The sequence below is a fragment of the Aspergillus candidus genome, assembly GCF_002847045.1.
Source record: "Aspergillus candidus strain CBS 102.13 unplaced genomic scaffold BDW47scaffold_37, whole genome shotgun sequence".
NCBI classification, from domain to species: Eukaryota; Fungi; Ascomycota; class Eurotiomycetes; order Eurotiales; family Aspergillaceae; genus Aspergillus; species Aspergillus candidus.
In genome coordinates, this window is record NW_020194042.1 from 177,048 (window position 1) to 194,016 (window position 16,969).

The 16,969-nt window shown below is 49.7% G+C and overlaps 6 protein-coding genes across 6 annotated transcripts; 2 read left to right on the top strand and 4 right to left on the bottom strand.

Moving 5' to 3' along the window:
* Positions 1-555: 555 nt before the first annotated feature.
* Positions 556-3,696, bottom strand: mrd1 (RNA-binding ribosome biosynthesis protein MRD1). Its single transcript, XM_024813367.1, has 4 exons — positions 3,454-3,696; positions 2,619-3,359; positions 2,094-2,366; positions 556-2,045 (listed from the first exon to the last, which is right to left on the bottom strand). Exons 1-4 carry the CDS (start codon positions 3,679-3,681, stop codon positions 825-827), a joined length of 2,463 nt encoding a protein of 820 aa, XP_024670267.1. The 5' UTR covers positions 3,682-3,696; the 3' UTR covers positions 556-824.
* Positions 3,697-3,865: 169 nt separating this feature from the next.
* On the top strand, positions 3,866-4,793 carry BDW47DRAFT_109039 (dynein light chain DYN2). Its single transcript, XM_024813368.1, has 7 exons — positions 3,866-3,990; positions 4,042-4,064; positions 4,112-4,145; positions 4,202-4,236; positions 4,295-4,321; positions 4,371-4,440; positions 4,488-4,793. Exons 1-7 carry the CDS (start codon positions 3,960-3,962, stop codon positions 4,550-4,552), a joined length of 285 nt encoding a protein of 94 aa, XP_024670268.1. The 5' UTR covers positions 3,866-3,959; the 3' UTR covers positions 4,553-4,793.
* Positions 4,794-6,613: 1,820 nt separating this feature from the next.
* BDW47DRAFT_109040 (rhodopsin family protein) lies at positions 6,614-7,893 on the top strand. Its single transcript, XM_024813369.1, has 6 exons — positions 6,614-6,746; positions 6,837-6,890; positions 7,071-7,104; positions 7,191-7,215; positions 7,288-7,320; positions 7,397-7,893. Exons 1-6 carry the CDS (start codon positions 6,716-6,718, stop codon positions 7,628-7,630), a joined length of 411 nt encoding a protein of 136 aa, XP_024670269.1. The 5' UTR covers positions 6,614-6,715; the 3' UTR covers positions 7,631-7,893.
* Positions 7,894-8,097: 204 nt separating this feature from the next.
* Positions 8,098-10,597, bottom strand: BDW47DRAFT_109042 (sodium:solute symporter family protein). The gene is made up of 5 exons (XM_024813370.1): positions 10,189-10,597; positions 9,962-10,134; positions 9,387-9,903; positions 9,302-9,336; positions 8,098-9,252 (listed from the first exon to the last, which is right to left on the bottom strand). Exons 1-5 carry the CDS (start codon positions 10,308-10,310, stop codon positions 8,600-8,602), a joined length of 1,500 nt encoding a protein of 499 aa, XP_024670270.1. The 5' UTR covers positions 10,311-10,597; the 3' UTR covers positions 8,098-8,599.
* Positions 10,598-11,754: 1,157 nt separating this feature from the next.
* On the bottom strand, positions 11,755-12,612 carry BDW47DRAFT_52481 (SEC61-beta family protein). The gene is made up of 3 exons (XM_024819229.1): positions 12,469-12,612; positions 11,978-12,323; positions 11,755-11,902 (listed from the first exon to the last, which is right to left on the bottom strand). The coding sequence occupies exons 1-3, from the start codon at positions 12,469-12,471 to the stop codon at positions 11,868-11,870; spliced, it is 384 nt and encodes a 127-aa protein (XP_024670271.1). The 5' UTR covers positions 12,472-12,612; the 3' UTR covers positions 11,755-11,867.
* A 256-nt stretch (positions 12,613-12,868) lies between these two features.
* On the bottom strand, positions 12,869-14,626 carry BDW47DRAFT_52486 (uncharacterized protein). The gene is made up of 4 exons (XM_024819230.1): positions 14,352-14,626; positions 13,845-14,283; positions 13,598-13,792; positions 12,869-13,549 (listed from the first exon to the last, which is right to left on the bottom strand). Exons 1-4 carry the CDS (start codon positions 14,432-14,434, stop codon positions 13,259-13,261), a joined length of 1,008 nt encoding a protein of 335 aa, XP_024670272.1. The 5' UTR covers positions 14,435-14,626; the 3' UTR covers positions 12,869-13,258.
* Positions 14,627-16,969: the final 2,343 nt, after the last annotated feature.

Genomic DNA, 16,969 nt, shown 5'->3' on the forward strand with positions numbered 1-16,969 from the left:
GTGTTTATAGAGAACGCCATTGCCTTTCCTTGGGAAGAAGGGTGGTATCTACATTGTTGAACCGCGCTTCACGTTCGGTTGCACCCCTCTAGGGCAATCCCCACGACTAGCCAAGGCGGGTTCCCTTGTCAAGGCGCGCTCTGTCAAAGGGTAGGGACGAGAGTGGGCGTCGCCCTGTGGCAGCAAATCAGGAAGAGCGAGCATGCTCGATGCGGACGAACGATCCCTCGACGCAAGGGGTACCGAGGGCGAACAATCCAGTGAACACCTCTTCGGTGACCGTCCCAGCATGTCGGACGGTCACCAGGCCGCAAATGCGGATGGTTACCCTGGTAAACATCACCGATGAGGAGCAGTTGTAGCGAAGATCAGTTTTGGAATGCGCCGTGGCCAACTAGAAACAAATCTCCACGGGTGAGGAATGTAAACAACTCTTGAGAGAAGGAGCAGCAGGAATGCAGGCAGAGGAATCAGACTCCGAACCTGGTCTCCCATAGGCATCTAGGGGACGTGGTCGGGTAGACTAGTGTGATATAGGAGTCGATATAGGATGAGGGGATAAGAAGCCTTGAATTCGAGATGTTTAAGGATATCCTAAAATGGGGTATAACTAACTAAATTTACCTGCACGAGGCGACGGGCCTTTGCAGGACGCGTCGGAGGGTAGGCAGGGCCGGCCTTGACAGGACACAGGGAACGTGTTGGGCGTCTTATTTCTCCTCTTCGACACTCGGTCACGCAAGGGGGTGTTGGCCGGGGAGCCCACCATTGATCAGATCCCCCGTTCTTATGCGTAGGGAGGGAAGACAGCGAGCACTTGAGTCTTAGTCCTCCTCGTCCTGGGCTCCTACGGTAAATTTCTTGCGCCCCGTGCCCGTGAGCTTTTGCAGTTTGACCCTGTCCAACTGCTCCCCTACCTTCTTCTCGATTTGCCGGATCTCTTCCTCGGCGTCGATGGCTTCCACGTTGGCAAATTCCAACACTAACCTTCTCCCCAGAAGATGCGTATCTTTCAGGGCATCCATGGCGTTTTCCGCTTCGCGAGCGCTTACAAAATCCGCAAAGCCGAAACCGCGAGCCGACCGATCGAATTTTTGAGGCACCCGAACAGACCGCAATTGTCCGTAGGCACCGAAAAGCGATCTGATGTCCTTCTTGGTGGCTTGGAATGGCAAGTTTTTGATGATGATTTTGGTTCTCCTCGCCGCCACCTTCTTCGCCGTATCCTCGCGCCGTCTCTCCTCGGCCGCATCCATGCCCTTGTGGGATGCCCTTACGACCAGTTCATGGCCGTCAAGTCTGTAGCCATTCATGGCACCCAGAGCAGCCTGGGCCTGCTGCTTTGACTTGAAATCAACGAACCCGAAACCCATACTGAGGGTCTGTCCCGGGTGTTTCGGATCCGGCTTTGTCTTGATCCTACCCGAAATAAAGCCGTCCAGCGGCCGAAAGACGTCGAGGAAGGCCTCGTTGGTTGTGGAAAAGGCCAGATTTTTTACGAAGAGCGTAGCGGTGGCGGCAGTAGCGATTGCCTCATCGGGTTCGTTGGCCGCAAAGGTGTCAGCTGTAGAGAATCCCTGCGAGACAGCCTTGGCTTCTGCCGGCTTGTACGGCGTTGCCGTCCCATCGAACAAATTCTTTGGGGCCTTTTCGAGAAAAAGAATTGAATCTCCTACTTTCCGATAGGCCAACCCCTTAAAGGCTTTTTGCGCCTCGTCCGGTCGCGAGAGCTCGACGATCGCTATCGTCCCGCTAGGTGGCATCAATAGGCGTGTAATCTGCCCAAACGGCTCGAACAGCTTCCTGATCTCATCTGACTTGACGCCAAACGAGAAATTCTTCACCAGGATAGCCGTGTTTCCACGTTCTCGCTGTTTGAAGGCATCTATGTTAACGCCATTGGCGGTAAAGTAGGCTTTCGTTTCTTGAATAACATGCGTTTCAGCATGGGCTTGCTTCACGGCCGCATCGGCAGACGTGGGATCCAGAAGATCTGATTTGGAGACGCCGATGCGCTCGGCGACGGAAGACATAACCGCATCAGCCTGCGAAAATTAGCTTCGAATGTGATTGGAGTGACCAAGGTAACTCACGTTCATGTAAAGGGAATTCCAACTAAATGAGGCTGACGAAGCATCCAACTTCCGCTTAATTTGTTTTTGCTTTTTCAATGGCAACTTCGACAATTCATGCTCATCAATCTTATACGTCTTCTTGGCGGATGCGGGTAGGATGTGTAGTAAACGACCCTCAAATTGTTTGCCGTCGAGATTCCTATAAGCCTCTACAGCCGAATCCGGGTCGACGAATTGGACGTAGGCAAACCCTTTACTCTTCGAAACCCGAGTATCAAAAGCAACATGGATCTAAGCAGTCAGCGCGTATTCCTAAAGTGCGATACGTAAAAGACACGACATTCAAATGACCATTGCTCATCAGATAGGAGAGGCATCTACTAAAATACTCTTTTCCTGTTCACATCATATGCTTTTGCATCGGATGTCCCTATCAGGATGTTCATCACGCGAGCGGCCGGGCATGGGGTATAAAAAACAAAAAGAAAAAGCAAAGGAAAAAAGAAGCGGAAGAAACAAAACAGAAGGGGAATTAAGACTAACCTCTTCAATTGTGCCAAACGGAGCAAATAATGACCCTAACGTAGAATCCGTCGTGTCATAGGCCAAGTTTCGTACAAACAACCGAGCCGAGAGACGAATGTTCTCGATATTCGTATCGACCTCGACCTCAGGAGCGGCAGGTGTTGCGGGCGTATCATCAACCTTCACCGTCGCACTCTCAGCATGCGCGGTATCCTCTTCTGAATCCGATACTGCTTCTTGAACGGCCGGTTTCGGCGGTTCGCGAGATTCAAACTCAGCCTGTTCGTCTTCATCCAACAAGCCCAGTAGACGACTCGTCTTTGACCGAAGCCAGTCAATGTCCGAGACAGGCGCTTTCTCCTCATCTTTATGTTGCTCCGTCTGTTGCTCATCGTGATCTTCGCCGGTAGCATCAACCACCATGGGCTCTGGCTCTTCCTGCTCCTGCTTCCTCGAGGATGTGCGTTGTTCAGCTTCCCCAAATTTAGCCTTCTTGCGCTGGGCAAAGGTGAGGTCCTGGGTGTCCTCCTCCTCAGGCTGGTCTTTTTCAAGTGAGTGTTCCTCGGAGGGGTTGGGGGCGTTATCATCATTAGCCCAGGTCTGGGTCTTGGACGAATGCTGCATTACGGAAAGATACTCTTGCAGTTTCGGGTCCTTGGGGGCATCTTCATCGCCCCGTTTACGTTTGAGCGTATCTGTGGCATCGGAAGATCTACTCTCCTTGGCACGTTTATGTGAATGATCCGGCTCGGAGTCAATCTAAAATATGGTCAGTTTCCAGACCAGCTTCGACGGGTCAGCGAGGGACAGGGGCAAACAGAGAGAACGGTTGGGGACAAAAGAGTAGACATACTGGTTTAGCAATGTCTACGGAGATCTTCGACATTTTCATATATGTCTTGTTGAAATAGCCAACCGCCTGCTGAGCGTCATCGTGGCTCTTGAAGCCTACGAAGCCGATGCGGCGTTTAGGCAGGACATGGGCATCGGTGACCTGGAAGCGAGTAGCAAAGTGCTTCCGTAGCTGGTCATTTGAAATAGTAGGAGGGAGACCCGAGACAAAAACCCGTGTGCTCTCCATGATGCCCGTTGGGAAGATGAAGGAAAAGAAAGAGTGAAGGGAACCGGAAGAGAAAAAAAAAACTTTTTTTTCTTTTTATGGCGGGAGAAAAAATTAGTGCCGAGGGCGGTGAAGGATTGCTGGTCCGTGCGAGTCCATGCGGCCGCTCTCCCGTCACTGCGCAATCAACACAGGTCACTTTTGGGTTGATTATCACTCCTGCTCTCCTTTCAATCCCCTCAGTCCCTGTTCCTATCTTCCAGTCTCTTCCGTGATTATATACATTCTATACCGACAACATGGCCACCGAAAAGAAGGATAAGCTGGAGCGTGAGTGGTCGTTCGAGCCCTTCCGTCAGAATGACAGCTAACACACCCCAGCGCAAATCAAGTCGGTTGACATGGTGAGGACAATCTAACATAACTTGAGAATTAATCTAACAAGGGACAGTCCGAGGACATGCAACAGGAGGCGGTGGAGCTTGGTATGTGTTTGCTTATTGTTTGGGTAGAATGTAACGCGGGGACTAACACCGGGTAGCGATCGAGGCAATGGACAAATATCACATTGAGAAGGTGAGTTTATATCTTGGATTGTGACGTTCTAGGGAAAGCTTTGTACTGATGACAGCAGGACATTGCCCAATATATCAAGAGAGAAGTCCGCAATCCCGCACCACCCTCCGAATCCTTCCACTTACACCCTACAGTTCGACTCGCGCAAAGGAGCGACATGGCATTGCGTGGTGGGGCGGAACTTTGGCAGCTTTGTGACACACGGTAGGTGGTCTGGTTAAAATAACATAGCGGCGGCTGATGGTGGGCAGAGACGAAACACTTCATCTATTTCTATTTGGGACACTGCGCCATTCTCCTTTTCAAGACACAATGAGCGGGGGTGATTGGAGGGAAGTGGATGGATCAGGGGATGAGGGTTGCTTGATAACGGATCGTGGTAGTACATTTCATTGCAATTATTTTTCTTTATTATATCATCAATTTCGATGTCCGGAGCTGGAGTTGCGCTCTTGGCTAAACATTCAATATTAGGGACTGTCGCGTGTGTAGCTTCTAGTGTGTATATATATCCTGGTGGTAGTATGGTAGATCTCACTCCGATCATACTGCTGGGACGATGATAACTCAAAAAGGATATCCAGCACGTGAGGATCAAATTCGTTATATCAAAGGTTGCATAATAATATCCTATTTTGTAGAAATTGAACCTCTGAATCATTCTTTTCATACCTACCGAACAAGCATTTGCAAGCACCTCGGCGCATTCGCTCCCTACTCTAGTAAACCCTTGGAGTGCCGCTTTTACCCAGCAGCTAATCAGGGACGGAACAACATCAACTCCGACAGCAATGATAATTGATACCTGAGGTATCAAACAGTATCCGACACCATTCACTGCGTTACAGCGTACCTTCTACAGTTCTAAACTTGCCTCTCTTGTCTCTACTCTCGCATCCCATTGCAGGTCATCAAGGCTTAGGTCTGAAGCTTGTTGGATTGTGGGACATGCAATCGGCCAACACGTCAGCTGACTTGCAGAATTTTCCCCTATAGGTCTTTTTTTTCCTCTTCATGTTTAGCAACTATTCGCAACCTTTGGTTCATAGTCATAATGATCATCAAAATTATCACCAGTTCTTTTACACATTGCAAATAACCAATAAATAAGTCTGAAGCTCAAATCACAAAATCTCGACATCAGAAAAAAATTACCTTCTTCCCGGTAATTGGCTATCAACTGTCAACCTGCTTACTTTAATTGCTATATGCCTATCATTATATAATTAAGACTGAGCCTTAGGAAATTTTTTGTCCAATTCAAAACTGAAATATCATCTCTAAGTTTGCTGAGATGGATGATGAAAACTTATCCCAGAGCCTGAGTGACTTGAGCAACTCACTCATCGCCCGCTTGATATTACAGCCTCAACTCAGCCAGCTTTTGATGACTTGAAATCAAGAGTAATAATCGACGCATATATAGTCATGGTTCCAAAGATATAACGAAACCGATTATACAAAGTCTCGTTGATCATCTGCCTTCGGATGGAAAAATACGTCGCCTCGAAACGCCGTCGAGACGATCTGCGTGTTCTGGCAAATTACATGAACAAACAATCTTAATACCTAGTATGTCTACACTGCTCTCCCTACTGATGACATTTACGATCTAGTTGTATATCGTACTAATACTATGGCTAACATCTTGACTCAATAATGAAAGCGAGTGGAGGTAGAACGCCATCTACTACTCTGTCACCTTTTGGGGATATTGATGATGTTGCAAGTGACACGGTGGATGGTTACCAATGGAAAAAGCCTAGGGGGCTTAAAGAACCCTGTCTGGAAAGGGAAGACTGCTGCTGTGCAATTACAAGTTGCTACGCTCTGGAGACTGTGGACAAATCCGTTAGTATCCTTGTCGAAGATATCGAGGATAAGGCGATGAAGATTGAAGCCTCACACATAATTCTCTTCGAGCAGGATGCGAAATTACGTGCTACGACTATATACTTTATGGTTCAATTCATATATCCCGAGTTGTGTGTACCATAATAATCATACAGTCATGAACATATTGAACTTTGAAATCGAAGCATAATGCACGACGAATATAGTTGATGATGTATTGCTTTGTTCGAGGATGCGATATATATTACTTAGATACGTCATTCGTAGCCGTTGCGAGGCCTTCGCGCCTGGCCCACTATTTGCCGATTATCCTCATAGTCGATAGAAAGTAAATTGTCTACTTACTATCCAACAATAGTTCTGCAACCATCAACCAAACAAAACCTGATAGTTCCTAGGTGTTGTTGTCAATAACAGTACGGCGCAGCACAGCGCCAAGCGCCAAGCCACTGCCGCCACACGTCAGCCTCTCCGTCTCCGTCCTAACCAGAGAATAGGGTTGCCTCCAACCTACGACCTCCCAGTTCAGCCTGCCCAGCTAGTCACTCAATCATCTCTTTATCCAAGACTTACCAGCTATCAACCCTATTATCCCCTGTATCGGACAGATATCAGAACTAGGAAGATGGCCATCTGCATCACATTCGGAACACACGGTATGTACCAGCCGACCGCGGCGCTGACCCGCCAGGAACACCCTCCCTTTATCACCTGATTACAGACAGCATTACTAACAGACCGGGCAGAGTTCAGCTCCATGCTGGAGGGGTATGAGCAGGTGCGTGCCTACTGCTATAACTGTGAGTCTTTCTTCCCTTTATCATATCGAATTATGATACAGCTCCTCCTATCTGGGTGTTAGCGCCAGTCGGCAATAGCTGGACAAGAGATCATGAACGTGATGTGATGTCCGGCCCGAGACGAGACCGGCCTTAGGCATCCCACTTTTGAACTGTCCCTGATTAATTGACCAATGATAGGCCAGCATTACAATGGACACTGCGTGACGAGATGGTATGTCTATCCATATTCCTCTATATCAAGAGACAAGAATATATATATATGTATATATAAATCAATAAATACTAATATACATACAGGCCCTGGTTCACCATCTGCTTCATCGTATGCCAATCCTCACTACCTATCACCTCCCCCCCCATCCATCCAAGCCCACTAACAAACAATGATATCCAGCCCGCAATCCCCCTCTCAATGGGTAAATACAAGGTACTTATCAATTCCCCTTCCTTCCCACCTACCTAGGTACCGCCCCTTATCTAAACACCATACTAACAAAAAACAGGAAGTAAGATGCTACACCTGCAACTTCACCCAGGACCTCAAAGACCGTCCCGACATCACCCCCGAGACGCGTCCTCCACAAGGCATCCCTGGCGGACCGGGTCCCCCTCCACCGGGCTTCTACGGCAATTATCCTCAGTACGCGCAGCATCCGCCGCCCCAGCAGCAGCAGGGGCCGCCGGTGGCTTCTGGAGCGGGGGGGCCGGGACAGGGCCAGGGGTATGGGTATAAATAGCCAGGACCCTATTTTCTGTCGGCTTTGATAGGGGATGCATGCTTTATGTGCTGTTTAAAGAGTTTGTTGATGCTGTTGTTGTGTTGATATCTTTCTTGTTTGTCTGCCTATGGACGATACCATTGCTTTTATGGCTTTATTCTATTCTGTTCGTGGGTTGTGTGGGGAGTTTTGTGTCTTGTTTGAATCCCATTACTTGTTGTGTTCCTGCTGGAATAAAATATTAATACTGTTTTAATTGGCACATCGAATGCAGAATGCCATATAGTATACTTATGATACGACAGTAGTGTAGTAAGGGTATATAATGATAAAAATAATACGAAGGAGGGAAAAGCACACTCATCACACCTTCCCACTGACCTCCTCCGTCGGCGTCTCCACCCCCTCCACCCCCTCCATACTACTACCTTCTTTCTCTCCCCGCCCCTCCAGCACACTCCTCCCCTTCCCCCTCCCCCTCCCCACCACATCCAACCACATCAACCTAGCCGTCCGCACAATACTCACCCTCCCCTCCCAAAGCGGAAAAACCACCACCCCGCAAGTCGTCCCAAACAACCAAATCAAGCCCACAACAACCCACCCCGTAAAGAACTTCTTGCTGAAAACATAACTCGACCCGTACATGGGAATCGGCCACAGCAGCAGGAAGCACAGCACCATGGCGATGGTCAGAGCGCGCGAGTACGTGGCTGCTTGGTTCATTTTGCGTTGCTCTTGCTTGGATTCGTTGGGGGATGATGTTGGGGATGCGGCCTCGCCGGGGATCAGCTCGATGTCGATGTGGGCTGCGGCTGCGACATCGCTGTCGTCGACTTTGCGGATGGCGCGCATTGAGGCGTAGTTGTAGTTCTGGGCGCCGAAGAGGTAGGTTAGGACTGGGGAGAAGACGATTGGGCTAAGGAGAGCGGCGACGTTGCCGGCGAGCATTGGGTAGCTGATGGGATTGTTGTTAGTGTTGTTCGTTTAAAAGGTGGAGAGTAGGAGGGGAAAAGGATACTTCGCTCCAGTAGTAGCCACTGTCAATACACCTGATTCGGTCTTCGCCGTCACAAGCCATGCGATCAGTGACACTGCAAGGCCTAGCACCGGCGAGGCCGCCGCGGCGATCCAATTCTGTCCCTTCCATACCAGGGTCATCGCGCCAGGAAACACGGCAGACGAGATAATCACGCCCATGAGCAGATACAGATACCCCATGCCAATACCCGCATAGTAGAGTCCTGTGGCGAACCCGGCCATTACAACAGCCCAGAAAATACACGACATGTGCGAGACCCAAACGAGCGTTTTACCTTTAGCATCGGGGTTGATGTAGGCTTGGTAAATGTCGTAGGTAAGGATCGAGGATACAGCGATTAGCTGGGCCGAGAATGCAGATGTCACGGCCATGAAAATCATCAGTGTCGTGCAGACTGCTCCGCTGTATCCTAGCAGCTTGACCGCAGCAAACGGCAAGACGAGACCCGCTGTGACGTCGTCTGAGCTGAGTCGTTGGGATCCCTCCAACGTGAGGGCTGATATGCCCATGGTGGTGGCGCAGAGCCAGGGGATGGCGAACCAGCATAGACCACCGATTACGTATCCTGGGAAGGCGTGGACGGGGCTGGCGGCGATGGCTGACAATGTTAGATTCAACCGTCGTATTTGCCGCAGATAGTGACATACCTTTGTTGTAGTACCCATTGTCCAGAAACACCGTTCTGTTCGCCAGGATTAGTGGTGACCCCTCAAGCATGGAGTCAATACGTACCCAAAATTTCCCACAAGATTAATCACCCAGAAGATACCACCTTCCTTGGATCGCATAGTCAGATAACTCCCCTGGGCATTTCCCTCCACCGGATGCCGCGTGGAAGCCGCCACAAGCGCATCATAGACAGCCCCTGGAGACCCCAATGTGTCGTTCGTTGCGTATGCCGAGAACGCAAATATAAAGATAACAACAATAATAACGACAGTGTGCAAGTAGTCCGTGATAAACGTCGCCTTGATCCCACCAAACAGCGTATATAGCACAACACCGATAGGAAGGAGGAAGCAGGCGGCGGCGGTGTGAACGCCTGTCAAAGACGTCAAGACAGCAGAGCCGCCTGTAAGGAGCATAGCGGTGACAAGAGTGTTGGTCATTAGGCAAAACACGATGAAGACGCAGTGTACAGTGGTGCCATAGCGTGCGCGGATGACTTCTAGGAAGGTGTGCGCGTTCGGGGCTCGTCGTTTAAGCTCGATCGCGAGGGTTGCGAATAGGATGATCTGCACAACGGCGCCTGTCATAATCAGTAACTGCTTCCTCACCGAGTGTGCCGTATATGGTCCCGTGTGTACCTGATGCGTAGAAGAACGGCCCCGAGACTCCGTATTGATATGCCACGGCAGAAGACTGGAGAAGTGTGGCGGCCCATGTCCAACTGCTAACGACTGCAGCGGCAACCAGGCCAGATTTGACGGATCGTCCAGCGGTCGAGAACATTTCCGAGGTTTGCACTTCATACTGGTATCTGCCATGTCATTAGCAGGGTAAGAGGGTGGTAGCTTGACAGGATCAAGTTTACCTCTTCAAAGCCCAGGTAATAAAGACCATCAACAGAGCAAAAGCAAAGCCGAGTCCGATAATTATACCATAGCCAAAGCCCTGTGAGAGAGGGGCAACAAATCTAGCCACGTCTTCGGCCATGTCGCCGACTGTATATTAGTTGGTCAATGGCGTTCTTGTTGCAACACCACAAACAGGTATCCCAGACAAGTCACGAATAGATCGAATCAATAAACCAGACTAGTATGCCGGTCTGCTATTGCTCGTGGAATAATGACCAAGCTGCAATCATCGGCGACAGTTCAAAGCCTATGACCACAGGAGTATAAAACAGACAAGGGGCCCATCTTTCTTTTTATTTATCTCCACAGACGCCATTTAAACCAGCATATTGAGAAGCTCCATCCTAATTGAGTCGGAAAGTCCAGTAGCACGAGCATCAGCAATGAACGAATCCCCGATTAGAGAAAGACGTCAATGATAAGGATAATGCGCCTAGCAGCCAAACCTAGATCGTACCTAGCAACGACACAACCAAAACCTCCTCGAGAACCCATTACAAAAGCAAAACGACCCAAATAGAGTTCAATCCTTATCAATATCCCATCGAAAGTGCTATTGGCCGGTCTGATTTCGCAGACAGTCTTATCTGAAGTCGATCGCCGATGATTGGCCTCACTAGCCTGAGGTTGATAAGGATCGGACTCGGTCACTACCGCGATATCAATCAGATAGGCCAATGGCCCAGGTTCAACAGCCCTTTGGAAAGCCACCATCTCGGACATTGCCCGGGCTCTGATGAGATAATGGAAGTGTGGTTGATCTTGATAAACATCTTTCGCTGTTAGGTGAAGCCGCGACTAATGGATTGTTGGAATCTCCGCGGTGTATAGAATCGGGGGAACGCTGTACTAATACATCGGTTAGTGGTTGAGAAGTGTATTGCAGCATCAATTGAAACATCGTCCATCATTTCGAGTTCCATTCTGATGGGATTAGGATTGAGGACATTAATGAGTGAGGTGGAAGCTCGAGTGTTCCCCGTTCATGATGGTTGGGTCCGCGCACTTGCTAAGGCATCAAGGCAGATTCACTTCGAAACAGAATAGTGTCATCGATGGATGCCAGCTCCCTGGCTTGACAAGGGCCATCAGACAGTATGGATATACAATGATAATTATAGTAAACTACGGCAGCTTCAGAAGTCCAAAAGCAAATGGAACAGACATGATAAACATCCATTGCAAGCACTGGTATTATACATAGCCAATCCATTCCATTCCAGTCCGTCCATGCTCCCCAGCACGACATCCCCACGGCCGGCAAATCACCGGCCACACGATCCGAGCGAACTCAAATCTTCCCACCTGTTCAGCAGACAGGTTTTCAACGCCAAACTTGCAGACAATAAAACAGAACGATTTCAAGAGGAACGGTCCCTGCCCCGCGATATGGATATGGCACCGGGGTGAGGCGGAGGCGGGGAAGGAGACATCAAGGGGGTATATGCGATTGAAGGTATGAGTATGAGGATTAAGGTTGTAGACACGTTTCCACCGATGTCATCGCTGTAGCAACTCGTAGCCACACCATGTCAGGAGCAAGGTCACGGTTTGAGACACCGCGCTGCTCACTCGACATCGCCCGCTCGACTAGTGCATAGACACGACACCGTAGAAATGAGCGTGCAATTCAAGCTCACGCAGAGAACTTGCGGGTAATCTTCGCGATAACTACCAGGAAGAAGAATCGAAATTAGCACAACATTCATCCGTCCCCACACCCAATCGAATCGATTTCAGACATACCATGCAACCCAACAACCGAGAAGATAAATCCGAGACTCAAAACCAGCACGACGACGGGATCAACACGCAGACCGGGGCTCTCATCAGTGTAGAGCTTCAGCATCGTACCGGAGGAGCCACCAGCGCCAGCCGAGCGCGTCGAGCTAGGTCTGGCATTGCGCAGGGTCTCCTTGTGATCGGCGGCCGCGCGACGGCGCAGCGCAGCGCGAGGACCACCCGGGGGAGTGGGAGAGGAGGGACGGTTGACGCTGGAGCCCGAGGCGGCGGCGGCGCCGGAGCCAGGAGCCTTGTTGTCGGGGCCGGATTCGGCGCCGGAGGTGAGAGGGGAGGCTGCGCGGGGAGAGGCCTGGAGGTGTGCAATTGTGTTAGTTATTGTGTTGCAGAGACTGGGGAATTGAATGTAATTCTCGATGATCGTGATGGGTGTTCTCTGGCTAGGACAGATGGATGGGATTCGTTTTGCGGGCGATCAGCGATTGAATGACACTCACCATTTTGAGATCGAGGGGAGAGAAAGCAGATAGAGATGTCAAGGAGAAGTAATTAAAAGGTATAAAGTACAACTGAAGAGATGCAAATGAGCAATTGAAAGGAAAGGGACTAGGAGAGAAGACACGGAGGCAGCTGGATTGAAGGAGAGGAGTCGACGGGCGAATTGATGGAGATGGAGTGACGAGGCGAAGAGGCCACGCTCGCTGTTACCCTTAGTCAGGTGTGGTATTGTACTGTTACACCCTAGCCATGACCACCAACCATGGCCTTCTAAATATGTATTCTATTGCCGCAATACGCTATTAATACACACTGCGTAGTATCGAGAAATCCATGGTTAATGAACACTTTAATCAACGATTCTGGCACTATGTTTTCCTCTCAACTCTAGATACGCTGCCTCTCTATACGGTCAATCCGTTAATGTTTGATCTTGTTTAATCTATTTAATTATTGTAAATACAGTACAAAAATCGAAGATGCACAATCGTAATATGCGACATGAGGCTAAGGACAGATGGTGATCAATCGCACAGAACTGGTGCCATTGAGGGAGGATAAATTGCAGATAGGCAAGGACGGAATCCGAAGAAAAATCGCGAAAAAAAGGCCTGAAAATAAAAAATAAAAAATGGGGGAAGGAAAATCGTTAAATCAACGCGATCAAGGTATCATATGCAGGGAAACACGCTCCAAATTGAATATCCAAAACCCTCTGACAGGTCATATGTGCGCATGTGCGGCATATACAATCCGCGCTGATCACGCATCAAAAGCAGAATGACTCGCTCAATCGATCATCATCCGAGCAGGCACCTGGCCGCCAGCGACGTTGGACAACTCGGTGGTCTTTTCAGTCTCTTTACCGCCCTTCTTCCGGTTGATGTGCGGCTTCAAGCCCTTGTGGAAATTGTGCATGCACATGCAGGCGTTGACGATGGTCAAGACGATCAAGACCAAGGTGATGATGGCGAAGAAGGTCAGAGACCGCCGGGCGGGCAGGTACTCGAGGAAGGTTGTCGGGGCGTACATGCGGACCAGTTTGAAGAGGAAGTAGGCCATGGCGGCGAAGTACAGGAGCTAGAGAATTGTTAGGACGGGACGCGATGAGGTCATCGTGAAACATACGATAATAATAATCATCCCTACGGAGCTTTCGCGCCGGACGAAGAACGCCGCAGACACTAGGATGAGGATGGTCACCGGGACCGCCGCCAGAGTGAGACCGAACTCGATATCCGCCCGGTTGGTGACGATCACCACAAACTGGACCGTAAATCCGAGGAAGAAGAAAAAATCAAACTTAAGCAGAGCAATGTAAATCTAGCAATCGGTCAGTTTCCAGTTTTCCACAGCAGGCGCAAGACCAACCAACCTGGTAAGTGAGATATCGACGTTTCATGCGCAGGTCCGCGCTGATGTGCTTGTAAATGGACCACGCAAATTCATCGTACAATTTCCAGGCGACAATCATCATCAGCAACGTCCCCATGGCCACCACGCACGGGATGATGATCAAAAACGGTTCGGTTTCGGCCCAGACATGCTCATCGATCGCTTTGTTGACGGTCAACACCCCCACGGCTTCTTTGATCTGCTGTACCTGCACCGCCCCGTAGATCAAGAGCCCGACATTGCACAGACATAGCCCGATCACCTGAATGGTATTTTTGAGGCGCAGCGCATCGTACACCAGGACGAGCTCGTAGATGAACCCGAAACTGTATAGAGCGAGGAAGGTGGGGATGGTTTTGGAGGCGGTCACGTCTTCGGCTTTCGGTTTCAACTGGAGCTGGAAATTCGCAAACACATAACTGCACGTGGTCAGCGGGCGGGTACGGGCCGGAAAGGCGGGGAAAGAAGGGCATCATCGAATACGAACCATTCTAATCCCAAGGTGATGATGGTCTGAATCAAGGTGACGATGGCGAACGACCACGTCCAGAGCGAGTTGGGCCGGTACATTTTGCGTTGGGGCGGATGGGGGGGAACATTGGTGTAGCCTTCTCGCGCGCGAAAACCGCCCGGCCCTCGGAACGAAGGATCAAATGATCCTCCGAGGAGGGACGCCCGTGAATTGCTGGAATAAATGTTGACGAAATGCTCCGTCACGGAGCTCGAGTCCGCCGGAGGTTCAGTCTCTGGATACAATATGACGGTTGGACCACCGGATGGCGGCTCAACACAGTATGGTAGATGTGGACGAGGGGGCGACCCTCAGGTGACAAACGAAGTTGGCTGCAGCCGGATGGGTGTCTTGTTGTAGTTCCCGACTGGTTAGAACGTCAGGGGTCTGATCTCTGATAGAGAAAATTTTCGTGTGACCCGGACAGCTGACGATCTCTGTGGTCTAGTGGGGGGGGGGGATCGAAAAACGAGCGACGAAGGGAGGGAGGAGAACAAAAAGATTCAGGACTGCAAAAGAGAGAAGTGTGTAATGCACAGCAAAAAAAAAAAGAGTGAAGTTGCTTTGATGCTCCAAAAGCGATCGCTGGGGGAGGCGCCAAGCCCCCGGTGAAACGTCGTGTGTTGTGGGCGGGGAGACGGCGGTCTTAGTGGCAGCTGAGAGGATTCCGTCCGAGCATTGAAGCTGAGTGAGCGTCACGACTGAGTGACTGAAAGGAGGGAATGGAAGAAAGACAGAACGTATAGGTGAGAAAACAAAAGAGAGGAGAGAACGACCGGATAGAACGAGTGAGGATCGTGGAGGAACAGAAGAAAAGACGAAGAAAGTACCGTGTACGGAGTACTTGGACAGTAATCAATCACAACAACAACAACCCTAAATGAGGAGAGTAAATACAGGTGCCTGGGGAAAAATAACCGTAACAAGAAGGATACCCAGAAGGATACCGGGAATGGGCTGGGTCCATTCCAGGCTCATCCAGGGTCAGCTCCGGAGTCTGGACTCATCACTCGGTCTACGGAATACGGACTACTCGGGTTTTCTTCCCCATGGACTATCAACTGAATAGTTTAGCGGGAATGATTCTAATGACCATGATTATGACAATTCCTATGGACTCGATTGAATCCACTATCTAGTCTGGAGCTCCCATTCTCACAGCAAAAAGGAGTGACAATTAACGGTTGATGCTATAATTATCCCGATCCAATTTATTCAATCCGCATTATTGGTTGCCTATATTAATGAAAGACAAAGGCCCATCCATTCTCAGTCTATTGAGCTCTATGATAGATATGGTATATGTTTGAGTATTTTTTATTACTTTACCTATTTATTTACTGTCTTTCCCAATCTTCTGATAGAATAGCAAGGCGACTACCAACTCGGAGGAGCCTTGAATGTATCGAGATTAAACCCCTGAGTGGGTCTGGCCGGTGGTGAAACGGCCCAGAGTTCCGCCCGGCGGTTCTCGAAATCTGTAGGGCTTCCTTCGCCCGTGGTTTTCTCTCACTAGCCAGCTTAGCGTCCCCATCACTTTTCTTGTGTCTTCTCCTTTGTGTGGTTGGGTCTGACAAGGAAAATCCAGTATGTATTGTAGAATTGGAGCTATACAGTACAGTTTACTGTATTTAATAGTCTCCGTATGTCTTATTCAACATAAGCTCTAATACAGGGATCCCCCGCAGGTCAAACATTCATACGTCAAGAGGGCGGCGAGACGACAGGATGCAAGACGCGCACATCATTCTGGGCGCCTCTCTGATCACCGCCCTATTTATAGCATCTGTACGGGAGGCCTCCGTGTTCTTGGTCAGGGATTTCCAACTGGCCTATTCATCCATGCTTGTCTCCTATTCATTCAAAGGCAAGGTACAGAGTACCTGTACTTCTGCTTAACGTCCTGTACAACCTCGGAAAACCACCTAGTCGTTCGGGGTCTTTAACCCATGAGATCGCATCCGTCGGCCTACGGTTATATTGCCCAGTGCATGAGACTCCACCAGACCCCTACGGTGTCCGTCTCATCTCAATTACCACTGGAGTCTGAGATCCCCACCCATCACCGTGTGAACCAACCGGTCTACAGATTTTAGATTGATTAATCACCAAGTTGATTGATGTTGATTACTGAACCACTGCAACCTCCGTCAATCCTATCCCATTTAACCCATCCTGTTGTGGCTGTGGCTGTGCCCGTGTCGCACCAGCCTCCCTGAGGGCTTGGCTGCCAGCCACAACAGTAACGTCCCAGCCCTCGCGGTGGAGTTCTGGTAATTACCGAATACGCTTCCTACACGATATAGCATCAACTGAGGTATTATGACGAAATGTTGGTGGTAATGAGTTGACAAAAGTTCCTGCAGGCTGTGCGCTCCTGTCGATGAACAGCTCACTCCACCGTGTCTCACTTAGACCCAGTACTGCCGTTATTGTGGTCCGCGGGCCTCCCTTGCTTGGTGATCATCCTCCACTTTCTACTAATCAGGATATCATTTACGGTGTATCCGTCTATCTAGAAGAAAAAGAAAATGCGTTCAGAAATTTTTATTGATCATAATAGACAGAAAGGCCGTATGCATGACTTCCCCCCT

Coding starts and splice junctions, on each gene's coding strand:
- mrd1 (XM_024813367.1), bottom strand. CDS start 3,681: ATGGAGAGCACACGGGTTTTTGTCTCGGGTCTCCCTCCTACTATTTCA. Junction 3,360..3,453: donor CCGTAGACATTGCTAAACCA/GTATGTCTACTC, acceptor ACCATATTTTAG/ATTGACTCCGAGCCGGATCA. Junction 2,367..2,618: donor CGTTTGGCACAATTGAAGAG/GTTAGTCTTAAT, acceptor CTGACTGCTTAG/ATCCATGTTGCTTTTGATAC.
- BDW47DRAFT_109039 (XM_024813368.1), top strand. CDS start 3,960: ATGGCCACCGAAAAGAAGGATAAGCTGGAGC. Junction 4,146..4,201: donor ACAGGAGGCGGTGGAGCTTG/GTATGTGTTTGC, acceptor AACACCGGGTAG/CGATCGAGGCAATGGACAAA. Junction 4,441..4,487: donor TGGCAGCTTTGTGACACACG/GTAGGTGGTCTG, acceptor GATGGTGGGCAG/AGACGAAACACTTCATCTAT.
- BDW47DRAFT_109040 (XM_024813369.1), top strand. CDS start 6,716: ATGGCCATCTGCATCACATTCGGAACACACG. Junction 6,747..6,836: donor CATCACATTCGGAACACACG/GTATGTACCAGC, acceptor CAGACCGGGCAG/AGTTCAGCTCCATGCTGGAG. Junction 6,891..7,070: donor GCGTGCCTACTGCTATAACT/GTGAGTCTTTCT, acceptor GACCAATGATAG/GCCAGCATTACAATGGACAC.
- BDW47DRAFT_109042 (XM_024813370.1), bottom strand. CDS start 10,310: ATGGCCGAAGACGTGGCTAGATTTGTTGCCCCTCTCTCACAGGGCTTT. Junction 9,904..9,961: donor GCCGTTCTTCTACGCATCAG/GTACACACGGGA, acceptor TGATTATGACAG/GCGCCGTTGTGCAGATCATC. Junction 9,253..9,301: donor CAATGGGTACTACAACAAAG/GTATGTCACTAT, acceptor TAACATTGTCAG/CCATCGCCGCCAGCCCCGTC.
- BDW47DRAFT_52481 (XM_024819229.1), bottom strand. Junction 11,903..11,977: donor CTCGGTTGTTGGGTTGCATG/GTATGTCTGAAA, acceptor TCTTCCTGGTAG/TTATCGCGAAGATTACCCGC.
- BDW47DRAFT_52486 (XM_024819230.1), bottom strand. CDS start 14,434: ATGTACCGGCCCAACTCGCTCTGGACGTGGTCGTTCGCCATCGTCACC. Junction 13,793..13,844: donor GTCGATATCTCACTTACCAG/GTTGGTTGGTCT, acceptor ACCGATTGCTAG/ATTTACATTGCTCTGCTTAA. Junction 13,550..13,597: donor TAGGGATGATTATTATTATC/GTATGTTTCACG, acceptor ACAATTCTCTAG/CTCCTGTACTTCGCCGCCAT.